This window comes from Bacillus rossius, chromosome 6 (assembly GCF_032445375.1).
Source record: "Bacillus rossius redtenbacheri isolate Brsri chromosome 6, Brsri_v3, whole genome shotgun sequence".
NCBI classification, from domain to species: Eukaryota; Metazoa; Arthropoda; class Insecta; order Phasmatodea; family Bacillidae; genus Bacillus; species Bacillus rossius.
The window spans coordinates 46113347-46137618 of NC_086334.1; the positions used below are offsets into that span (position 1 = coordinate 46113347).

Here is a 24272-nt window from a genome sequence, read left to right on the forward strand (position 1 = left end):
GGCTATGCAGTTTCCCATCCTGCCCCTCCCTCCTTCTCCACATTCCCATCACCCACCTAGCCGCTCTGCGCTGCACCCCTTCCAGCTCCTTCACCTCAGTCACCAGGTAGGGGTCCCAGACCGCCGCCGCATACTCCAACATTGGCCTGACCAATGTGGAGTATGCCTTCTCCTTTGTCCTCCTCCCAGCTCCCTGCAGGGTCCTACCAAGCAACCCCAGCGCCTGCCTTCCCCTCCTGACCACCCCCTCTATGTGCTCCGCCCATCCTAGGTCATTTTTCAGTGTCACCCCCAGGTACTTATATCCTGCTGCCTCTCTTATCTCCTGCCCCTTCCAGTAATATACATTTCGTGTGACTTTCCTCCTCTTTGTAAATCTGACAACTTTTGTCTTACCAACATTCAAGGACATTCCATTTTTCTCCGTCCATTGCTCCAACCTTATCAAGTCCTCTGCTAAACATCCCCCTTCCCCCACAACCTCATACACTACACAGTCATCTGCAAATAGCCTCCATCTGGCTTTCATGCCCTCCCCCAGATCGTTTATCATAATTGTGAACAACAGAGGCCCCAGCACACTCCCCTGTGGCACCCCCGACGTCACTTCCCCCTCCTCGGAGCTTTCCTCACCCACTCTCACTCTTTGTCTTCTATTCCTCAGGAAATCACCCACCCAGTTTACCACCCTTCCATCCCTCACCAGCAACTCAACCTTTTCCATTAACCTCCTATGGGGGACCTTATTTAAAGGTATTGAAAGCGAAATTTTACAGTGTGACAGGGCCTTTAAGAAACCTTAAGCAACGTTTAATTACGAATTAATATTCACCAAATGTTTACGAAAGTTACCTTAAGATTACCATTAAACACACCTTTTGGTATGTTTATTTACTTAAGTTTAGCAGACAGCAAAATGACCGCACAATTGTGTTGGCTGATATTCGACAACGAAATTCACATAATTAACTTCAACTATTTAAAGAAAAAACTAACTATAATATGATTTAACTTCAGCCTGTTTTTTCATTAAGAAAATGTCACATTTTTTTGTTTTGAAAATTTTTCACGTCCTTTAATGTGACTGTAATCAAATAAGAAAGTTTATATCCTAATTCACATTTAAATATATATGTTTTCTGTTGTAATATAAATCATAAGTATGTATCCTGTTGACACTTGTTGATGTAGCTATCTTTAGTTCCTTTAAATCTGTTTGAAACAAACCAGAACAATATTTTAGACCAACTATTCTTACTTCTTGCAATCGCTTTAAATTTTCCTTTTAATTCTCGCCACAAAATATATTTGACCATTAAACTATGCAAGGGCTTAATTAAACACTAATTTATTAATTATAATGACTTTTTAAATATTCCCTAAATAGTAATACACACTTGTGTATTCAATGGTGGTAATTTCATATATATTTTTTAATTACTGCGAATTAAACTTGTATATGCTGGAAGTGGCGTTTTTTCGTGTAGTTGATTTTTATTTGCTTTCGCTTTGGGGAAAACATAGAGAAAATAAGCAAAACGCCATATTGCCTAATGGAAGGTGAAATGTTTTCGTTTAATGGGATGTGTTGTTTTTCGCGAAAATGTGCGTTAAATGTTTGAACACAGTTTGAAATTACGCTAATGAAGCTTTCCACTTAGCGTAGTTTAAGAAAAACTATATTACACAGATAGGCAGACTAATAATTGGTAGATATATTAAAAATTGGGACTATTATTCATTGGAAGATCGTACGACGGATTTATGGGGATTGATGTTGTGTTATTGTATTTCATATATTGTCATAATTATGAAGTATTTACATATTTGTACTAGCTTCGTGCAGAATTTAATCTTTTACTCTCGATGTGATGTGTTGACATTTCTCTCATTAAGTTACCGTGTAACCATTCACGATTAGAACATGTGGTTTACCAATATCTTTACGCAAATTTCGTGCCTACCATTATCCTTTGTTAATGACTGAAATTAAATCTGAAGATTGGCGTATTTCACCGGGTATCGGCTACTGTGTTTGAATGAAACGCCTATTGTCATTCAGATCTACAGTACAAATTTTCATGCCTTATTGAATTTAGTTTAAATATTACCATTGTGCCAAAGTTGACTTCCACTGTATTTTTTATTTATACAGCAAAGTCTAGTAATATAGCTTGATTGTAGTTCTGGTAATTTACCGTGTGAAGTTGGTGTTTGGCCATTTTTTCAAACTACGTATAATTAAGAAGAGCTCCAATGATTTCCTGCATAAATCCTACGCTGCTGGTTTTCCTATGCCTCTACCTAGGTGAGACTTGCACTTATTCATTTTACTTATTATGAACTTTATTTTGGCTTGAGTTTAGATTCTATTTGATGAATCAATTAATGTAATATGTTATGGAATTAGTGTGTTAAAATGTCACAAATTATTACCCTTATTTTGTTCTTTTTTTTAATTCACACTTATACAGTTTTCATGATAGATATGACAGTTATGTCTTATACTACTATTCAAGATTGTTGCTAGACAAATTCAGAACTATCATATTTGCCTGGGAGAGGGTGAGATTTTGGAAATGAGGAGTTCCTTTTTCCTGTTACTGTCAAACCTACTAAAACTTTCATGTTCTGCCAAAATTTTCTCCAGTCTTTGTGCTTTTACTGGAATTGTGATGTTTTAGTATATGATCAGGCAAAGATTCATTTTGGAAACAAAAAAACCCTGGTTCAGAAAGTTTTTACTGCTTTAAAAAAATACTTAATAAATTGTACCACTCTTCAATGTTTTCTTTCTTGCAGCCTGCCAGTACATTTTATTTTGTTTGCTATACTTTATTTTATTTGCAAACAGACTTCTTAGTATTACACTACAGCTTCATTTAATTTTTATTGTCTGTAGTTTCCTCTGCCTCCTGTGTTACTTTATTTGGTGATCTGCTTCCTTCTTTCTTCAGTCCAAGATCTTCTGGTTTAAATAGTTCTTTTTTTTTTGTTTAGTAATTTTTACTTGTAATTGAGCTTTCACTTGGTGGCTAGGAGTTCTCCCCTTCACTCTCCCCCTCATGGTGGCCTTCCACTTAGGTCCTTTCCATCTCTCACTTGTTATACTTCTCCCTCAATCCCATTCCACTCCCTCCCTTAGTACTTGCCTCTTTCCACTTGCTGCTAGTCCCTCTGTCCACCCTAGTTCCTAGTTTTCCCCAGCCCCCCTCTCATTTTATCACGTGGAACAGCCTTACCAACATTTCTATCTTCCTCATTCCCTAGTAGGTAACATATTCCACCTGTTTCCTAACCATCTCAAATGGCTTTCAGTTTGGAACCATTTAAAATTTTTTTTCCTCTCTATAATGTAGATACGGTAAATATTTACAATCGCGGTAGATGCCAAAAAAAAATGCTAAAAATCTGAAAATACTTTTATTCTGTGCCCTTTCACTTCCTCTTTTCAAAACAACCGGCGGAGGTAAGAAATTCCAAATACTTTAGGAGATATCGAATTTTTTAATTTCATCATATGTAGAGTCGCGGTATATGCCAAAAAAAATGCTAAACATCTGAAAACACCTTTATTATATGCTCTTCAACTTCCTCTTTTCATTAAAAGCGGCGGAGATTAGAAATTCCAAATACTTTAGGAGATATCGAATTTTTAAATTTCAGCACAAAACCAGCGCATTCCTGTGGCGTGCGTGCGCCATTGTTTCTTGTTTACGTACGAGTATCTATTTTTTTATTGGATAACGATGTCACGTGATTGTTCGTGATAGGCCAGAATTCAAATGAACTAATACGTGATTATTTAGTTCAATTATTGTTTAAAACGGTGTTTAATTACCGCCTCCAACTTACGTGAGTTTTTAACGTTTCTAATTTTAAAGTCTTATTTGTTATTTTGATATTGTTGCGCAAGTAATAAGTAACAAAAAAATTTACGTGAGTTGTTACTGTACATCCTTTGTTACGGGTTTGTTATGTAAGGTCAGTTACGTTATAAATAATTTAAAACTAAAGAATAATTAAAATTAATTCACATTATTTTTAATATCACCTTAGTTTTGAAGTATTTATAATGTAACTGACCTGACCTAATCGACCATTTTAGTTTACTGTTCACCCTCTGTCCGGGTTTGTTTGGTCAGGTCAGTTACATTATAAATATTTTAAAACTAAACAGCCATTAAAATTAATTCACAAAATAATTTTTAATGTCGGCTTAGTTTGAAAATATTAATAATGTAACTGACCTGACCTAATCAACCATTTTATTAATTACGCATTCACGATTCACGTATTCACGAACACACGGCAAAATAACAAAAATGGCGCAGCTCGAATGGTGCCACAGGTCTTGTATTGCAAAATTAAAAAATTCGATATCTCCTAAAGTATTTGGAATTTCTTTTCTCCGCCGCTTTTAATGAAAAGAGGAAGTTGAAGAGCATATGATAAAAGTATTTTAGGATTTTTTACATTTTTTTTGGCATCTACAGCGACTCTACACATCATGAAATTAAAAAAAATTCGATATCTCCTAAAGTATTTGGAATTTCTTATCTCCGCCGGTTGATTTGAAAAGAGGAAGTGAAAGAGCATAGAATGAAAGTATTTTCGGATTTTTAGCATTTTTTTTGGCATCTACAGCGATTGTAAATATTTACCAATGTTTTAATATTTTTGGGACTATTAACTCCCTAAATTTTATATTAGTAGGATAGTTATGAGGAAGAAGGCTTACAAGTTAAACTGAACCCAATATTAAAATTTTAAAAATTGCTCAATGTTTATTCCTTAAGATACATGGCATTGAAACCCAGAACCCTTCAAAAGTTTGTTGTTGTTTCAATCAACTGCACCATATTTTGTGTTAGGGTCTTTCTCTGCTAATTGGAAACTAGTTCATACAACACTGTTCCAAGCATATTTTCCTTGAAAGTTAAGAAGCAATATAAATACAACGAAATGCAGTTATAAATTAAAAATATCCCTATCTTCGTAAGGCTTTAGTCATTTCCCTCTTATTTTGCAAAAAATTCATGTTGGGACTGTTTTATCATCCAGAGGATTGTTTATACAAAAGAAAAAAAAAACAGATTTTTATCAAATGTAACCAATTAGTACCTTTGTAAATTGTATTTACTATAACATTAACAGTGTGAATTATATATTAAATAGAGAATTAAAAAAAAAAATGCTTAAGAAACATATTAGGAATAAATTTTCTAATGCTATAGCATGCTTGTGCCTAAACTTATAAAAATCAGTTTCTTAGTCAAACAAAGTTTTTATGACTGAAATAATAACTCTTAAGAGGCCACTCCAGTGTTTCAGGGGCACTATGCAACCCGCGTTAACCTCATTAGATTCAATGCTATTTTCATTTTGCTTATCACTTATTAACTAATATAGATTTCGAAATGATGCTTGCTTGATATGTAAGACAACGATGCTCTTATCAAAGCCCCTTTCTTCAAAAACGTGCATAAATTATGGTTCAAACCTAGACAATACGCTTATGCATATTAGTAAAGATTAGAATAAAACCATAATTTATGCACGTTTTTGAAGAAAGGGGCTTTGATAAGAGCATCGTTGTCATACATATCAAGCAAGCATCATTTCGAAATCTATATTAGTTAATAAGTCATAAGCAAAATGAAAATAGCATTGAATCTTAAGAGGTTAACGCGGGTTGCGTAGTGCCCCTGAAACACTGGAGTGGCCTCTTAAGTTATCTTTTAAAAGGAATATTAGTACAAAAACAAAAGTATCTAATACTATTCAAGCTTGCAACATTTTAACATGTCTCTAGTAGCTACTTTGAAATAATTTTAATAGCAACTCATTGGCATTATAATTACAAAAAAAATCATCTTACCATTGCTTTTTAAGAAATTATGAAACTTATTTCTGAAAGACAGACGTATAGAACTTAATAAAATATTCTTTTTCCTTTTAAGATTAGATCTGGGTTTAGTATTCCGTGTTTCTGACGTGAAACTTATCTAAAATGTAATCACCAATTTTATATATTGGTTGATTGAACTAGACCCGGCAACATTCTCCAATTCAGCTTTAGACTTATTATGTGGGATAGCCTGTGGAATGCCTGCATAGTTACTAATAGTATTATCCGGTGGGTTGAGGTCTGGTCTGGATTCATCTTCACATTCAGAGTCGGTGTAAATTTCCTCAACGTTTCATTTTGTCTTTTCTTCGTACTTCATTACTCCTAAATTCATTCATTCATCGTCACAAAAGCAGCTCAAACTTATCATTATAAGCTTGGCAGTTCCAAAGGACATCTTGATAGTTCGCCCTTTACTTGTAATGTTTTGAGGGTACCTCTGAAACTTTTTAAAAATTTAATGGCTTATTTGCCAATAGAACTCTCAAATAATCATGGACTCGGTGCTTGTTCAGGTTATAAATTTCTTTTTTATCACTTTCTACATATGAGTGTCAATGCTGTGCTTGATATTTAATAACTAGTCCATTTAGATTTTTTTGAGAATATTTAGAAGTTACAAGGATTGCCGATTAACCTTTTATATATAATTGTAGCAAAGAGGTTTGCTAAAATCTGAATAGAATTTCATGTAAAAATTTCTTGGTTTGTGAGGTTTGGAGAGGATAATGCTGAAGGTCTCGACGGGAAGAAGTAAAAACTTGAGTGGTTTGCCTCACCGAATCACTTACTTGAGTGACAATCTTGATGGAAGGACGTAATCGTCGGCGTGCCGTTTGCGGACGTACGCACACGAGTGTTGACGCCAGCTGTGCATGGCGTGGTGCTCCAGGGCTGTGTGCGGGCCGCATGGCGGTGTCTCGGACCTCGTACTGCGAGCACTACAACGCCTCCAGCTGCGCCGGCGACGGCTGCCTGGAAGTGCAGGAGTGCGAGCAGCCCGAGCCGGAGAAGCGGAACCACTGCTTCGTCCTGTGGCACAACAACAGGAGCGGGGAGCCCGTCGTGCAGTTGAAGGTACGATGGACGTCTTGGGGTAATTCCTCAGCTGCGGGAGGGAAACCCGTTTGTGGAGGTTTCATTACTTGCCGGCTATTCACGTTGAGGTTTGGTGGTAAGCGTTCGGACGATCGTACAACAGTGATGGGCAGAACGATTCTTCTCACGGAATTGATTCATTTGAATCTGTTCCACGTAATGATTCGTTCAAAAGATTCATTCTTTTCGTTTCTTCTCGCTCTTCTGAGGGATATGGCTCTTATCAAGAATCATAACTCATTATTCACTTTGGAGTATTAGTTATGTCTTTTGTGTCCGGCTGGTTATCGTAAGCTGCTCGGCTCGGGTAGCTGAAATTCCAGACGTCTAGCTTTATAATAACTGTTAAATGATGACAATTTTAATATTATAATTTGTCTAAAATAAAAAAGCACTTTTAAATAAACTATTTTTCACGTGTTATTTTTCTTCATATGGCATTTATAACAACCGATTTTAGGACCGCACTAAAAAGCCAGTACAAGCAATATGAAGTAATTAACCCAAAATTGGTAAATGTGGTGCATTTTTTTGTTATCTTTAATTCGCATGATTTGTTAGTTTTTTATTTACAAGGTTTGTGTATTTAAAAATATAAATTTTAAACTACTACTCAACCATTGACATTGTCAGGTGTAGATACTTTTCATGTTACCTTATTTTATTTTATCAAGTATCATTTGCCCTTGTGTATCTACACACTTATGCAGCGATTACTGATTACTCTGACTCCCGACGTCATTCATTTCTTAAACGAATCCAAGGAACGAATCAGATAGGCCGGGTGGCCGATTCTCATCTCGTTCTTTCGCTGTTTCGTTCTTCTGACTCATGTTCATCTTTTAAGGAATCAATTTTCAAAAAACCAATTCTTTACAGTCCGAACAAATCACATGATTTTGTTCGCTCAAAGATTTGTTCGTTTTGAACGAATTGTTCACGAACAACACATCACTACATAGTAGAGTCCTGCTAATCTGGATCTCGCTCTTCTGAACATCGGTTAATCCAGAAGCCGTGTTGCGGCGTCCCCGGACAGCGAAGACACGTTAGTTAATTGAAAACCATCATACTGTGCTGTTTTATCACAGTAGTTGCCATTTGTACTCCTTTTTTCTTTATTAATTGTTTCTAATGTTTCATGTTGCTCAATTTACTCAGTGTATTCTTGAGAGACTTGCATTGTGTTCTCTAAGAAGAGCGATTGAAAGAATATTCATCCAAAAAAAGCTCTGAATTGCCTTTCACAGTTTTTTTTCTAACAACACAATATTCTCTAATAAAGTACAGCTCCAGCTACCATGAAGTATTGTTCTTAGTTTTGTCTGGCAACAACCCTCTTCCACGTTGACTTTTACAAAATTATAAACATCCAGAAATTTATTAATGTGTTTCATTATCTTCTTAGTTAACTCATTGTGGACGAAGCTCAAGTCAGACTTGGGCATTGTCCACTCATGCAATAAATCTTTCCCGTCATGAGTGACTCCCGTGAAATGCTATAGGAGTCTTGCTCGGTCACTGTTGTGCATTGCACGTATGGTACTTTTTTAATGTTGCTCTATAAATACATGTTTGGATAATTTTTTTTTAAATTTAAGGATTTAAATTTATTATGTTATAAGTAAATAATATTCAGTAATAAATTATCAACTTGTAATTTTTTTTTCCATTTAAAAAACAATGTTTTTGGAAAATTATATAAATAACAAAATTTCAAACATTGTAGCATTGCAAAATGGGTCATAAGAATATTAAGAATAAATTTGAGGTGAAGGATATTTTTTTTTTGTTGATATAGAAAACAGTTCAGATATGTTAAGAATTGTTATTAATTACTTTGGTTAAATTTCCTGGAAAGCCTTAAAATACTTATTTCCTTGAGATACTTAATTATTAATTTGAGGGTTAACTCTAATTCATAATAATTAATGTTGATATTTGATAATTAATGTCAGTAATTAAAGCAGTATAGATTATAATTTTACAGGACATCATTTTTAAACAAAAGTTTTTATATGAATTTCAACTTTGTTTACTAAATTTTTAACATTGTATTTGAATTTTTTGGGTAATTTTATATTCTATTGGATATTGCTAGTGTGATATTTTGAGAATAGTCTGGAAGGTACAGAAGGAAGAGCGGACAGGCGCGACACTCTGGCGCCAGAAAGCTATTTTTCACTTTGTAAATGCGTGTTTGGGATTTACGCGTCACGATGTACGCACAGCTGTAGCGACCGTCTGGAAGGGTCTCTGGAGGCTACCACTAGCCAGCCAATCAGGGCGAGTCCTGGCGTGGTGTGATGCGCTCGGCCGAAATTCCTTATTTGGGCATGTTAATGAATGCTGTACTGTGATTGGTCGGTTGGCCCACGGGGTTGCCTCCCTTGTTTTCACCTTTACAAGGGAAGGTAATCTCGTCGACCAAGTCACTTGTTGCTCGATCGTCGCCGAACTCGGTCGCGTCGTCGGCAAGTCACGAAACAAATGAAAAATTATTAAGGGACAATTTAACGCCTAGGGGCTGGGGCCACGCCGTAGTTTTTTAACCTAATTTCATTTTTTTTTCGGACTATGTATTAGAAATTTAGGCCCTAGGCGTCGGCATCGGCCCGACTCGTGTGATTTCGGTCCGCGATCAACGGTACCTTGAGTTAGGTAATTAACCAAGGTACATTACTAAGTTTTTTTTTTTTCTTCTTTGGCGAGTGACAAGACTCCTCGACCATCAACGGCAATATGTATGGTGCTGTGGTATGTATTTGGACCTCATCCTATCAAAATTCAAAGATATCGTTAAAATTCGTATAAGAAAAGACAAAAACTGTACAAAAACGAAGTTTTTCTAATTAAATTCATTTGTAAAATTGTGTATTGAAGCCATGTAACGATGAGAAAAAACATTTTTTTAAAGAAATAAACAAAGATAATTTAATAAACTCTTTTATTTCCAAATAAAGCAGAACCTCAGGAACATTGTTTGTTTTGTATTGTTACGTTTCTATGTGTGGTTAGCCGGGCAAAAACATACAACGTAACAACATATAATATATTTTTATAAATCACAGAAAACTCAAAGGGCCAAATTTCAAATTCTTATAAAATGCGTGCTATTTATATAAACAAATTTGTAAGTTACAGGGCAATATTTGAAAATATTGCAATTTGGGCAGTTCACCTAGACCAAGGATGGCGAACATTTATTGGTGAACGTGCCATTTTTTATGGAAAAGAAAAATTTGCCTTTGATGTGCCATCAAAGAATCTTGATCTAGTGATAATAATAATGGATACAAATAAAACTAGAATCCTATAACTTAAAAACTCTTTATGTGCAACTCTAAATTTGTACAGCAATCAAAATATTTACTATTTTATGTTTATTAAATAAAAGAAAAGGTTAGGAGCTATATATCTTACATTACGCTCGTATTTTGAATCTTTAATTATAGGCGTGCCCAAATTATTTTGTGTCGTGGCGTGCCGCCACTGGCACGCGTGCCATTGGTTTGCCATGCGTAACCTAGACCATTAATGCACAGTCTGTGTTTCTGACAAAATTGTGGAGATTGCAGCAAGTGTACACTATTATGCATTCTCATTCATTTTATCTTTTTCTGTTTTCTATGTGTATAAATAAGTTACATTACATTGTTAATGAAATACTCTACTTTGAGATTGATTTTTTTTTAAAATGGATGTTTGTTAAATGCAAATCAGATTAATATTCTCCTTTTTATTATTTAGGCCATCTACAAAATTTATTTGATTTTGATTTGTGAAAGGTACTTTTACAACATGCAGCCTTCGTAACTTACCGCAACTCTCCAATTGTACAGTTGTCTCCCTCTCTCTATTTCTTTCCCCCTTTGTTTTTCTCTATTTTATATATAATACATAATATAATATACATAGTTCAAATCAAAATAATTATAAGTAGGAATAAAAATAATGTACTTTACATAATATTTTATGGACTATAGAGGTATTTGAGAAGCCCTCAATAGAAATGAATTTTATGTTTATTATTTTACTTCTTACCTCTATGACTTTGTCTTAGTCCTGTTATGAATTATATTTACCAGTATTGTATCTCTATGGTCAGGTCAATTTGGTTTTACTCTTTAAGTATTTTCATGTTTTATCTAAGTAATAATTTTATGAAATGTCTTTGCAAACATTTGTTAAACGGCGACGAATAGGAAATGAGCTTACACCTTTTAATATTGTTTTTGGGTCATTACTGAGGAAAGAGTATATGTGATTGGACGCTCGACTGCGCATATATTTTATTTAAAGAATTTAGTATTTCCAGTGTGATTTCGGAGAGTGTTCAATAGAGAAAGCTTTGACTGTTTGAAACAAATTGGAACTGGAGTTTCTGTTCTACTATCATGGGAGAAGGATTAGAGAGAAAGAGCTCCGTGATTTAGTCATAAATGAATGTAAGAATATCACGTAAAACATTGGTACGACGACTGAATAGCTAGAATCTACGTGAAATTGATGATTTTATAATAAATACCGGAACTACACAATGAAGAAGAGGTAGTTACCGATGTTCGAAGCTCTACTAAAGAATCGACGACGACGATAAGTTTTGACTAACAGCATAAATAGAACTGGATCAACGACGAATTAAGAAGAAACGAAGAAAAGGACTATCAATCTTCGATATGGAAGGAGTTCGACAGCGGTAGACGGCATCGTAGACGGTGTACCGGAGGACATCATCCTTCTAGACGACTCCAGGTGACCGACGCCAGTCCTGCTGGAGTACCAGCAGCACGAGAGGAGGTGCATCGAGACGGAGACCCAACCAGCGACATCGGAGGAGAGTGAGATCTAACCAGCAACATCGGAGGAGAGACAGGGGTTCGGAGAGGTTTTCCACAGCCTCTTGGTATTGTAACGACGCGACGAGGTTTGTTTGCCCCATCCCCGAATTAACAAGAACAGCGAGAAGTTACCTGTCCTATTTTAATGGCAAGATATCTTAAACTATGATGTTTACGATCAAGACCTAATTTGAAACTCGCAAAAACAACTTAATACTACTTAACTACGTAAAGACTTGTAGCTTGTACATACTGGACCTGGTTAACTGACATTGATCAGTAATATGTACGATATCAAAGTTAAAATCTGTTAAAGTCATTAATTGTCTTGAATGTTTAAAGAATAGCCCCAGGTCCAGAAGTCTTGAGACAGTTTGATCTACCGAAAGAGACTGAGCTAGTAAAAACAAAGAAAAGTCTAATTTGCCAGTTAAAATGTGTTTCAATAATATTTAAAATATTGACTGATAACCAAACTATTATTCAGTGATACAATTACGGAAAACGTAATTAGTTCTGAAAGACATTTAAGTATAACGGATATTGAAATTTTGTTTAATGAAAAACCTATTTAAACATGAATAATTGTCTCAAAGGTATTTGTATGTTGCTTGCTAATCATTGACTCTGTCACTTTTCATGTTACAGTTGGATATGTTGCAAAAGAGTATTGTCACCCATACAACCATGATTTTGACCCTAGTAAAAAGTTCAATTTTCATTATATTTTATTTTTCCGATTGATAACCATACTTACATATCATGTGTATGTTAAACCAGATAGACAGAAATATTTAGCTTGGATTGTCTTGAAAGAATAATTAGTTTTTATTACACTGAGATCAGCAGTCATAGAGAAGTTAATGCTTTTAAACACACTACTTATATTTGTTGATTTTAAGGTCAGAATACTTACACCAAAGAGAAGGAGACATACTGCTAAGGAATTATACGACATTTTATTGTTTGGTATTCACACTGAGTCAAACTACACCAGTACATACAACCTGAGAATAATTTACTTTCACTACCAGCGTAACAAGACATATTTTATTTAATATTCTGTAGAGGTTAGTAGTTATGCTACATACACAATCACAACACTAGTACTTTATAGAGTTTTCTAGGCGCCCAACTATAATACATTTTACATCAGAGATTTTGGCATTTTAGGAAATATACTCCATAGAGTAATTTCTGGTCACCCAACGGTGGTGCACCCTTTTAGAAATTTTGGTCACTCACCCTTGGTGCTGTCTGAAAAGGAAAAAAAAAGGTAAATTCTGAAAACACTTTAGAATTTTGGCGCACAACGTGTAAGCCAACGTTAGGGACTATTTTATGATTTTTTTTTTGAACAACTCAAGACACTTTGAAAAATACAGACAGTAATTTTATTTTGTCAAGATGACAGACACAGGTAGGAAGTCATATTTTTTGAGAGGTAGCAATGACACTTCTGACTCTAGTCCTGAACGAGAACCTAGAGAAGTAGTACCAGAACAGCACATCGAGACTACTGGTATGGAGTCACAGCAGGAAATGGATTTGGGTCATTCGCCGCCGACACCAACTGTTACCCTAGATGCACTGTTCCAGTTCATGAATAAGGAGAAATTAGAACGGGAGCGTAAAGAACAGGAGGAGAAACTAGAACGGGAACGGGAGAAACAAGAACGGGAGCGTAAAGAACAGGAGGAGAAACTAGAACGGGAACGGGAGAAACAAGAACGGGAGCGTATAGAACAGGAGGAGAAGTTAGAAAGGGAACAAAAGGAGCGAGAAAACGCCGAAAGACTAGACAATTTAGTGCAAGTCTTAAATAACACTTTAGGCAGGATTGCAGATGAAACAGCAGAAATCAGGCATGACTTAACTGAAACACAGCACGAGATGCAACAGAAGTTTTCCAGTGTACACACTCGTATTGAAGGTGTAGAAATATTCAGTAAACGCACTGACGATAAAGTAGTACACTTAAGCGAGCGTCTAACAGGAAGGTTAGATATGGTAGAGGCGAAAATAGGGGAAATAGAAAGAGAATCCAGACACATCGCAACATTCTCGCCCCAACTAACGACTCACCACACTAGCGAATGTAATACCGACAAGGAAGACACGCCGGTAAACAAATCGATAACGATAGAAGCCGAGCGAAATCCCGCGAATATTAGTACTGCAATTATGTCAGCAGATCCGGTACTTACACTACACCACCCTTCTAAGAAATGGTTGGATGACGTTCCAACATATTCAGGGAAAAGTAATGAAAACCCTCGAAGATTCTTAAATCAGTTTGGAGAATATTGCCACACATTTAAGTTAACAGACGCAGAAAAATTGAAATGCGTTAGCCACTGCTTGAAAAACACGGCATATTATTGGTGGGAGTTGGCGAAAGATTCGGTACACGCATACGAATCGTTTCAGAAAGCTTTCATATCCCAATTTTGGAATACTCGTATCCAAAGCAATTTGCGAATACAGTTGCATTCTGAAAAATTCGAAAATCGTAAATTTCAAAATTTAGAGGCGCATATCAGCGATATGTACGAGAGAACTCGTTATCTTGATTGCCGTATGGAAGACGAAGAGTTTATTGCCATGATAATTTCGCAATTACCACTCAATTATCAATTACAACTTAGTGGACGGCAATACAGTAATATTGTAGATTTCAAGGAACAACTGTTAACGTATGAACGACTCGTTAAGCTCGATAAAACGGTAACGCACAAAGAAACTAACGAGCGCAAGAACACGAACCAACAGACACCGTTATACAATAACTGGCGTAACCGAAATGAAGGGCAGAACAGCGGACACAAACAACCTCAAATTCACACACTGAACGTTGAAAACTGCGGAAGTAATTGGTATCACAATAGATATCGAGGTCAGCGATATGGTAACGGATTTTATAAACCACAGTACTATCGTCGTAGAAACGAGAAGCGACAAGACAGACGCGAAAATGAATCACAGTGGGAGAATAAACGTCAGGAGGGGACAGTTAATTTCAGAGAGAATTCAGGCGAAAATCGAACAACGAAAGAACGATCGGCAAATTACAATAATCATTCCGGAGGTCAGTACAGCATAAATGCACAAACGTTTGTACCGTCTGAAAAAGGGAACAGCTTTAGCACCACCATTCACGACGCGCGACAAGGAGAAAGAAATTCATATTCTATAGCGCCAAGTCACGAGCAAAGCAACACGGAATGGCCGCGCATGCAATCTAGCAGAAGCTCAGATACAAACCAAGGAGGTAATAACACGTTTTTGATTTCACCGAATGCAAATAATGGATTTGCTAATTTGTCACAAGAGCAAATTAGAGGATTTAAGGACAGTGCGGTAAACTAATTAGGGATGGCGAAAACCCGCTCCGCACGTCAGTCCCTAATTGTAAGTTAGACGGGGCTAGTATAAAATTGGATCCCGACGCAAATGACAAGAATAATTGTCGAAGCATACACACCATTATGTTCAAAGAAAACGAGCGTGAATTTTTACTCAGCGAGCCCACAGAAACCGAAGTTCAAGCGAAACAAGCACTATGTCCGGAGATATCGTTAACTTTAAACGGAGTTAAAGTGCCTGTACTATTAGACAGCGGCGCAGAGATATCCTGCATCAGCGAAGACTGCGTAGCCATGATAGAGAGCACCGGAATATCATTACCGAGAATGCCAGTACCGAGTTTAAAGATTCTAGGGGTTACATCAAGGGCTAGTCCCATCATTAATCGTCAGACCTTATTGGAAGTAGAAGGGTTAGGTAGCACCAAGTACATTAATGTATTAATCGTAAAAGGATTGGCCAAACCAGTAATTTTCGGGGTAGATTTTCTAACTAGCCATAAAATAATTTTGAATTTTGCAAGTTGGATGGTAACTGCTATGGATGACACAGAAAATACGAAAACTACTGAAAATTGGGAAGTTTCGGAAAAATGCATTTTGAATAATACTGTACACAGTTCTACCAGTGTTACTCCATATGAAGCGTTGACAGGAAAAAGATCATTGATAATACCGTCATCGTTACTACCGAGACATCACGATGAAGCTCTGGCCGCAGAAGATAAAGAATTAGTCGAGATACAGAAGGAAACTGAAGAGTTGGTCGCAGCCAAGTTGACATCCACGGCGGATCTTCGGAGAAAATACCAGAAAGATTCCAGCAAGATGAGTTTTAATTGTGGAGATTTAGTACTCAAGAGAACGAATCCAGTAAGCCAATTTTGGAAGTACGTTACTAAGAAGCTATTTCTACTCTTCGATGGACCATATATGATCACGAAGATTATTAGAAGTAACTGTTACGAACTGTCTGACATTAAAACGAAACAAGTAATAGGACACTATAATATAACGCAGTTGAGGAAATATTACACTCCTGTAGAATAGTATACACTGTTACACATATGTCCGTTTGAAGACATATATCGGTGACAATACTCTATGTTTGCAAGTGAGTATGTAAATAAGGTCAATAATATGAAATGTAAATTTTCTGCAAATAATTAGAATATAGATGAGATGTTTGTATGATGAGAAATGGTCCTAAGACCTATATCAGAGTATAGTTCGTTAGTCACATTTCTGAAGGGGACTATTCTATAGAGGTATTTGAGAAGCCCTCAATAGAAATGAATTTTATGTTTATTATTTTACTTCTTACCTCTATGACTTTGTCTTAGTCCTGTTATGAATTATATTTACCAGTATTGTATCTCAATGGTCAGGTCAATTTGGTTTTACTCTTTAAGTATTTTCATGTTTTATCTAAGTAATAATTTTATGAAATGTCTTTGCAAACATTTGTTAAACGGCGACGAATAGGAAATGAGCTTACACCTTTTAATATTGTTTTTGGGTCATTACTGAGGAAAGAGTATATGTGATTGGACGCTCGACTGCGCATATATTTTATTTAAAGAATTTAGTATTTCCAGTGTGATTTCGGAGAGTGTTCAATAGAGAAAGCTTTGACTGTTTGAAACAAATTGGAACTGGAGTTTCTGTTCTACTATCATGGGAGAAGGATTAGAGAGAAAGAGCTCCGTGATTTAGTCATAAATGAATGTAAGAATATCACGTAAAACATTGGTACGACGACTGAATAGCTAGAATCTACGTGAAATTGATGATTTTATAATAAATACCGGAACTACACAATGAAGAAGAGGTAGTTACCGATGTTCGAAGCTCTACTAAAGAATCGACGACGACGATAAGTTTTGACTAACAGCATAAATAGAACTGGATCAACGACGAATTAAGAAGAAACGAAGAAAAGGACTATCAATCTTCGATATGGAAGGAGTTCGACAGCGGTAGACGGCATCGTAGACGGTGTACCGGAGGACATCATCCTTCTAGACGACTCCAGGTGACCGACGCCAGTCCTGCTGGAGTACCAGCAGCACGAGAGGAGGTGCATCGAGACGGAGACCCAACCAGCGACATCGGAGGAGAGTGAGATCTAACCAGCAACATCGGAGGAGAGACAGGGGTTCGGAGAGGTTTTCCACAGCCTCTTGGTATTGTAACGACGCGACGAGGTTTGTTTGCCCCATCCCCGAATTAACAAGAACAGCGAGAAGTTACCTGTCCTATTTTAATGGCAAGATATCTTAAACTATGATGTTTACGATCAAGACCTAATTTGAAACTCGCAAAAACAACTTAATACTACTTAACTACGTAAAGACTTGTAGCTTGTACATACTGGACCTGGTTAACTGACATTGATCAGTAATATGTACGATATCAAAGTTAAAATCTGTTAAAGTCATTAATTGTCTTGAATGTTTAAAGAATAGCCCCAGGTCCAGAAGTCTTGAGACAGTTTGATCTACCGAAAGAGACTGAGCTAGTAAAAACAAAGAAAAGTCTAATTTGCCAGTTAAAATGTGTTTCAATAATATTTAAAATATTGACTGATAACCAAACTATTATTCAGTGATACAATTACGGAAAACGTAATTAGTTCTGAAAGACATTTAAGTATAACGGATATTGAAATTTTGTTTAATGAAAAACCTATTTAAACATGAATAATTGTCTCAAAGGTATTTGTATGTTGCTTGCTAATCATTGACTCTGTCACTTTTCATATTACAGTTGGATATGTTGCAAAAGAGTATTGTCACCCATACAACCATGATTTTGACCCTAGTAAAAAGTTCAATTTTCATTATATTTTATTTTTCCGATTGATAACCATACTTACATATCATGTGTATGTTAAACCAGATAGACAGAAATATTTAGCTTGGATTGTCTTGAAAGAATAATTAGTTTTTATTACACTGAGATCAGCAGTCATAGAGAAGTTAATGCTTTTAAACACACTACTTATATTTGTTGATTTTAAGGTCAGAATACTTACACCAAAGAGAAGGAGACATACTGCTAAGGAATTATACGACATTTTATTGTTTGGTATTCACACTGAGTCAAACTACACCAGTACATACAACCTGAGAATAATTTACTTTCACTACCAGCGTAACAAGACATATTTTATTTAATATTCTGTAGAGGTTAGTAGTTATGCTACATACACAATCACAACACTAGTACTTTATAGAGTTTTCTAGGCGCCCAACTATAATACATTTTACATCAGAGATTTTGGCATTTTAGGAAATATACTCCATAGAGTAATTTCTGGTCACCCAACGGTGGTGCACCCTTTTAGAAATTTTGGTCACTCACCCTTGGTGCTGTCTGAAAAGGAAAAAAAAAGGTAAATTCTGAAAACACTTTAGGACATAAATAATTAAAAAAATAATTATAAGTAGGAAAAAAGAAAATGTACTTTACGTAACAGATTATGGATATTTAAAGCTTGATAAAGCAGTACATACCATTTCCACGTGATTAGCACTGCCTATTACAATGAAAATTGCTAGTTCTTTAAGTCTTTATAACAAAATTGAAACACCTATATTTTCATTCAATTGTACGGATGTAGGAGTAAAAATACCTGGAAACATGAATATCCCTACTTCCCTACTAATTATAAATGTGAATGTAAGTTTGTTTGTTACGCTTTCACGCAAAAACTAATGAACAGATCATCATGAAACTTTGTACACATTTTCTTGGAGGTATTTGAAGTAACATAGGATACTTTTTATTGGGGAAAAAAAAAAAAAAAAAAAAAAAAATTTCAGAAGGGCAAAAAAATTGATATTTGTATTTATGATCGTCTGACTGCGAGTTTGAGTAATTTGAATGACATTTAACGCCATCTGGTGTTTCAATAAGTAAATTAAATAATTCACTTATTTAATAATATAATACCAGCAGTCAATTTACTATTCAATTTTATTTTTCTGTCACCGCCAAGCAATACTTAAACTTTTTAAATTTTTGTGGTTAGGTGTCTATTTTCTTTGGTGATTGTTGTTTGGACATTAATGCTGAAGGTTATATTTACTTTCAAGAGAATTTTGTAATTTAGTGAAAATGATGTGGATCTAATTACTCAAGTTAATCATACAATTTACGTATCATGAATTGATCCAGAAATCAATATCGTCTTTGATATCACAGATTTTAATTGCTTTGCTTTCTTGTTTTTTTTTTTATCCTTATTATGAAACAGGTGGAGTGTCGAGTACTTGTCCCGTTTAACGGCACAGCACGACACGTGCATTCGGGCCAACTGCATCCGGAATAGCTGCAGCGGCAGAAATGCATTGTCTGACACTAGTCTAATTTAAAATAAATATGATCATGGTAAAATACATTAAGTGTAGTAATAAATAAAAAAAATTATTGTTATTTTATTATAAATATATGATTATATTGTGTTTTGATAGTCTTTGTTCTGGTGTTGCGATAAGCCTCAAGTGTGAATGTTAATGTTGTGTGCGGCACATGCAGGGTTGCTTCCTGAACAACATAGACTGTTACAACCGGTCCAAGTGTGTGGAGACGCGGGAGGAGCCGAAGAATGCCTATCTGTTTTGCTGCTGCGAGGGCGACATGTGCAACCGCAACTTCAGCTGGGAGCCGGCCCCCACCACGGCACCGCCCCCGGAGAGCAGTGAGTACCCGACTGTCTTGCCCTCTGCCCCTGCAGACCGCTCAGACCGCTCAGACCGCTCGCAGCCCACCGAATCCTGCAATTCCCGGCGAGGTCACGCAAGTTGCAGTGAGCCAGTTAGTCCTTACTCGTTTATTCCCCTCCTGTCACTCCTGATGTCCACAAGATGCCAAGTCGTAATTTATTCATTACGCTGATATATTTAATACTTGCACTAGTTTGGTAAGGACGGCCGACTTAAGTAGTGTAGCCGGCTGCCCTACCGCATGGACGATTCTTTTGTTTCTGGCTGCCTTTGAACGGTGTGAGGCAGCGGTGGATGGGATGGGTGGAGGAGTATTGGCCTGATCTTTGAGAACCCACTGCCTCTTGGAAGCATCCATCGTGTTTCCCACTCGAACCGATAGACTAGCATGTGTTCGTTATCAGTTTTCCATTGCGAGGCACATTTGGCTGACTCGCTGCACCACTATAGTGCATTACTTTTACAGAGGGCATGGTTTTAGACATTGTTTTATTTAATTTTGGTTTTGTGAGGTTGATGAATGACTAAATTTTAAACCATTAAAACTTTTTAAAGTGCAATAACACAGTAATTGGTAGCGACAAGATTATAAAACCGAAATAATACAGCATTTAACTAAAAATTAAAATCACAAAAAAATTTATCTTTAAATTTTTAAAATTTAGAAAAGAAAGTTTTTACCAATGTCCATGAATAAAAAAATTAATTATATTTGTTAGATCATGTGTGTGTGTCTTATTCTATCACTTTTAAACTACAAATGCTTGCTGATTTTTTTTATTGTTCTGAAGGATCTGTTTTAGACAAACTTCTAAAAAAATTTTTTTTTGGTAAAATTGCAGTATGTCAACATTAGTCTTATTTGGTAGAAATGGAATCACAAAACAAAATGTCCAGAAATAAAAACAATAACACTGATCTCTTGTTTTATAGATGAAATTGGACTAAAATGAAACCATAATACCTTGTCTCTAGTCATTGGTTATTTATGTACTACACTTTCTCTTGTTAATATTACACAGTGTGGCCACCCCACCGTAAAAATTGGAAAAACTTCAATTAGTTGTGAATATTTTTGATGTCGGAGAAGGTAAATCTGTGAGGAACCAGTGAAGTTATGAAAGCCATCGGGAATTATCTGTTTGTCCAGGAATTTGAAAACAGCTTAGGTAAAAACTGTTCGCCGTTTATACAAACTGCTTCTCTTATGCCATTTTTGAGCGCTGTTTTAAGCAGCTTAGTTGTAAAACTACTCTCTGTGTTTAAAAACTACATCACTTATACCATTTTTGATTTTTGATGTTTACCACCTGACCTGCGGCATGGCATCAGGTGTAACTGATACCACTAGTGTAGCCTCTTTTGTTCTGCGCCTTTTTTTACTTTCCACCAGTTCTCTCTCGCAGTAACGTCTGCAGATGCAACAAAATTCTAAAAATACATCATATAGTAAAATGTGATTTGACAAACAAAAACCAAGAGGAACTCCTTCATGGAAACCCTTAAATAGTTATACATGGAAGATACTACTCTGTTAATTGATGCTTGGATTATTTTTTTCTCTTTATATCAGTTATTTCTAAAGTATCTGCCAGATTTCTAGCAGTCGTAACATTTAGTGAAATTGAGCCCAAACAGACACAGTGGTGACAAGTCTCCCGCCTTAACAGTAAAGGTTCAGTCTAGAACCACATGCCACTTGTTTAGCAAATGCCTAGCAAAAAATGTTCATCAAAGCAGAACCGAGATTCTTGTTTATTTTTTATAAGGATGCTTAGTGGAAGAGGTCTTACAAACTAATTTTAAAAAAATACCTGTGGTCAAGAAGTTATAAGTCAAGGGCACTGATCTTTATACCTCTTTAGTGTGAAATAGTGGCACCCACAAACTTAAAACAGTGGAAACTTTAATTCTCTGGTATGCTTTGCTGTAAACCTACAGCTGTGTTTGACTTATGTTATAATACATATTAATCTTTTGAGGTGTTCATGTTAAAGCATGATGTAGATGCTTTTAAATTGTTTTCAGGAAGAATTTTGTATTATAATATATACACATAAATTTATAATATTGTGATTTATTTCTGTAAAATTTGACCCACAAATTCATTTTAGTTCTGAAAATTCACTGAGACGACTTTGAAAAACCTTTACAAAACAGGGAAAATTCTATGATTTGATACTGCTGGGAGAGTGGCCAGTCTGATGCCATGTATGTGACAGTGTGTTTTATATGCCTGTATCACATAACTCTTACTCATAAATTTGTTTCTAGCAGCAAGTGTATCCTACATTGGCAGCAACAGTCATGAGATCCTGCTGTATATCTTGGTACCTATTGGTGGTCTCACCATGATTTTCCTTCTCATGTTCTGGCTGTATCGAAAGCGACGCTTCTCCTACTTTAACGAGGTGAGTTACATATTCCCGACAATGGATCATTTTAAAGGCTGCAGTGATAAATTTTTTCAATGTTTGACCATGCAACGTGCAATTTTCAATGATTTTCTATTCATAACCTATTTATTTGGGATTATTTTGATGAGATCAGGAACCCTTTATTAAGGGGCTTTTGTTTTGTAGGGTTGTGCTAATACTCTTATTTTTAATGAAATAAAAATGAAACAATATTTAGAGTTTTTGAAATGTAAATGAAAATTTTTCCTTAGGTTCACCTTAAAAGAAATATTTTTTTGAGAAATTTGTAAAAAAAAAATTATATTTAAAATAAAAAAATATAGGTGAATGTAATTTGACTTAAATAAGGAATACTAGCTAGGCCTACTTAATAGAAGGGTGAAACATTTCTAGAAAAAATCTGTATAAAATTTTAAAGTACTAAATTGTATTTTTTTATTAAATAAATTTTTCAGATCAAAATTTTTAAAATATCACTGGATTCTAATTGTAAGTAAACATTTCCTCACTCAATTTTTAAGTCATTTTTAGTTTCTAGTTGTCTTGATGTATTTATTTTTGATGTATTCAGTCACTCCATATCTGAGTGGGTTTTACATTTTTTGAAGTTTTATACTAATTGAGATTGTGTTAAGAGTTTAGGTTGTCCTTTAATTAAGGTACGCAGTAGGGTTAAAGGTGTTTTGTTTTAATTTGAGGTTGGTGTAACATTCAAATTCGTTTTACATTTTAAGTTGTCTTACAATGAAGATTGTTTAATGTTCTCTGTGTTGTCTTATACTATTTGAGGAGGTATTTTATTCATTTTCACCCTATGTTCCATGATTTAATACTTACAACACCTTACTTTTTGAGTTAAATCTTATAACTCAATAGATTTGAGACTCGTTATTAAAAATAACTGAAATTAATAGTTTAAAAATTAAATTTTTTCATGAGAAAAAAATTGGATTCCCAACTTGTGCAGTAAAATTCTATAAATCAAATGAACTATGAAATTGTTTCATTGATGATCTAAGAGGATTTATAATGAAAATTGAAAAGGAATGTTATGAATGTTTTGTATCAATTGCATTACAAAATGTTTGTGCAATTGTACTATTTTGTTGTGATAGCTAATGCATATTATGTACATAGGCTTGGCTATTTTTTCTTGAATATGATTGGATATTTTATTTGAAAACTTTTATGTTAGTTCAACCACCACACTATCTTATCCAAGTGTGGCTTGCACAAAATATTTTTTTTTTAAGTGCATTAAAATTCTGCAAAACCAACATGGCTGTATTTTATTTTAATGTAAATTGAGAGAAATTAAAAATTAGGGAAGAGTAAACACACGACACTTGTTTCAATCCTTATAAAGTAGGACGTCAATACTAATTGAGATTGTATTTAGTGTTTAGATTGTCCTTTTATTTAAGGTCTGCCATATGGTTAAAGGTGTTTTTGTTTTAATTTGAGGTTGATATAACATTCACATCAGTAAATGTTCTAAAGGAAAACTTATTTTTTGTCTTATATGCACATTAATAATGATTAAGTTTAATCAGCACTGGCATCATGAAAATGTGGAAAAATTGTAGAACTCAGGCAAGTTTGTTTTAAGAGTCAAATATTAAAAAGCTTGTCAAGATATTTGTTTAATATATATACTATTTGTCTAAGCTGGCAGGATCAGGGAATTAAATTAAAATTAGCTCATTAATGTTAATGTTGCATCATCTTATAATTCAGCACCAAAACTGGCTTGTTTGTCTTGTGTGCATTAAGAGTGATAATGTGTATGATAACTCATTATTGTTACTTACAATTTCAAAGTTACATGATCATCACTATGGTTGCAAGACATTAGATCATGTAAATGGTGATTTTAAAAGTAGAAGGAAGACTACGTGTTTGGTTGACAT

The 24272-nt window shown here is 35.2% G+C and overlaps 1 protein-coding gene across 3 annotated transcripts in view; it reads left to right on the plus strand.

Moving 5' to 3' along the window:
- The first annotated feature begins 1493 nt into the window (after window positions 1-1493).
- Window positions 1494-24272, plus strand: part of LOC134533135 (activin receptor type-2B) — a 76001-nt gene continuing 53222 nt past the window's right edge. Inside the window, exons 1-4 of one of the 3 annotated variants that reach the window (XM_063370423.1) lie at window positions 1494-2308; window positions 6804-6988; window positions 19758-19920; window positions 22220-22356. In XM_063370423.1, the coding sequence (XP_063226493.1) occupies window positions 2257-2308; window positions 6804-6988; window positions 19758-19920; window positions 22220-22356 (537 nt within the window). In that variant the 5' untranslated portion in view covers window positions 1494-2256. The remainder of the gene's footprint in view (window positions 2309-6803; window positions 6989-19757; window positions 19921-22219; window positions 22357-24272) is intronic. The other 2 variants (XM_063370424.1, XM_063370425.1) reach the window with 2 other exon arrangements.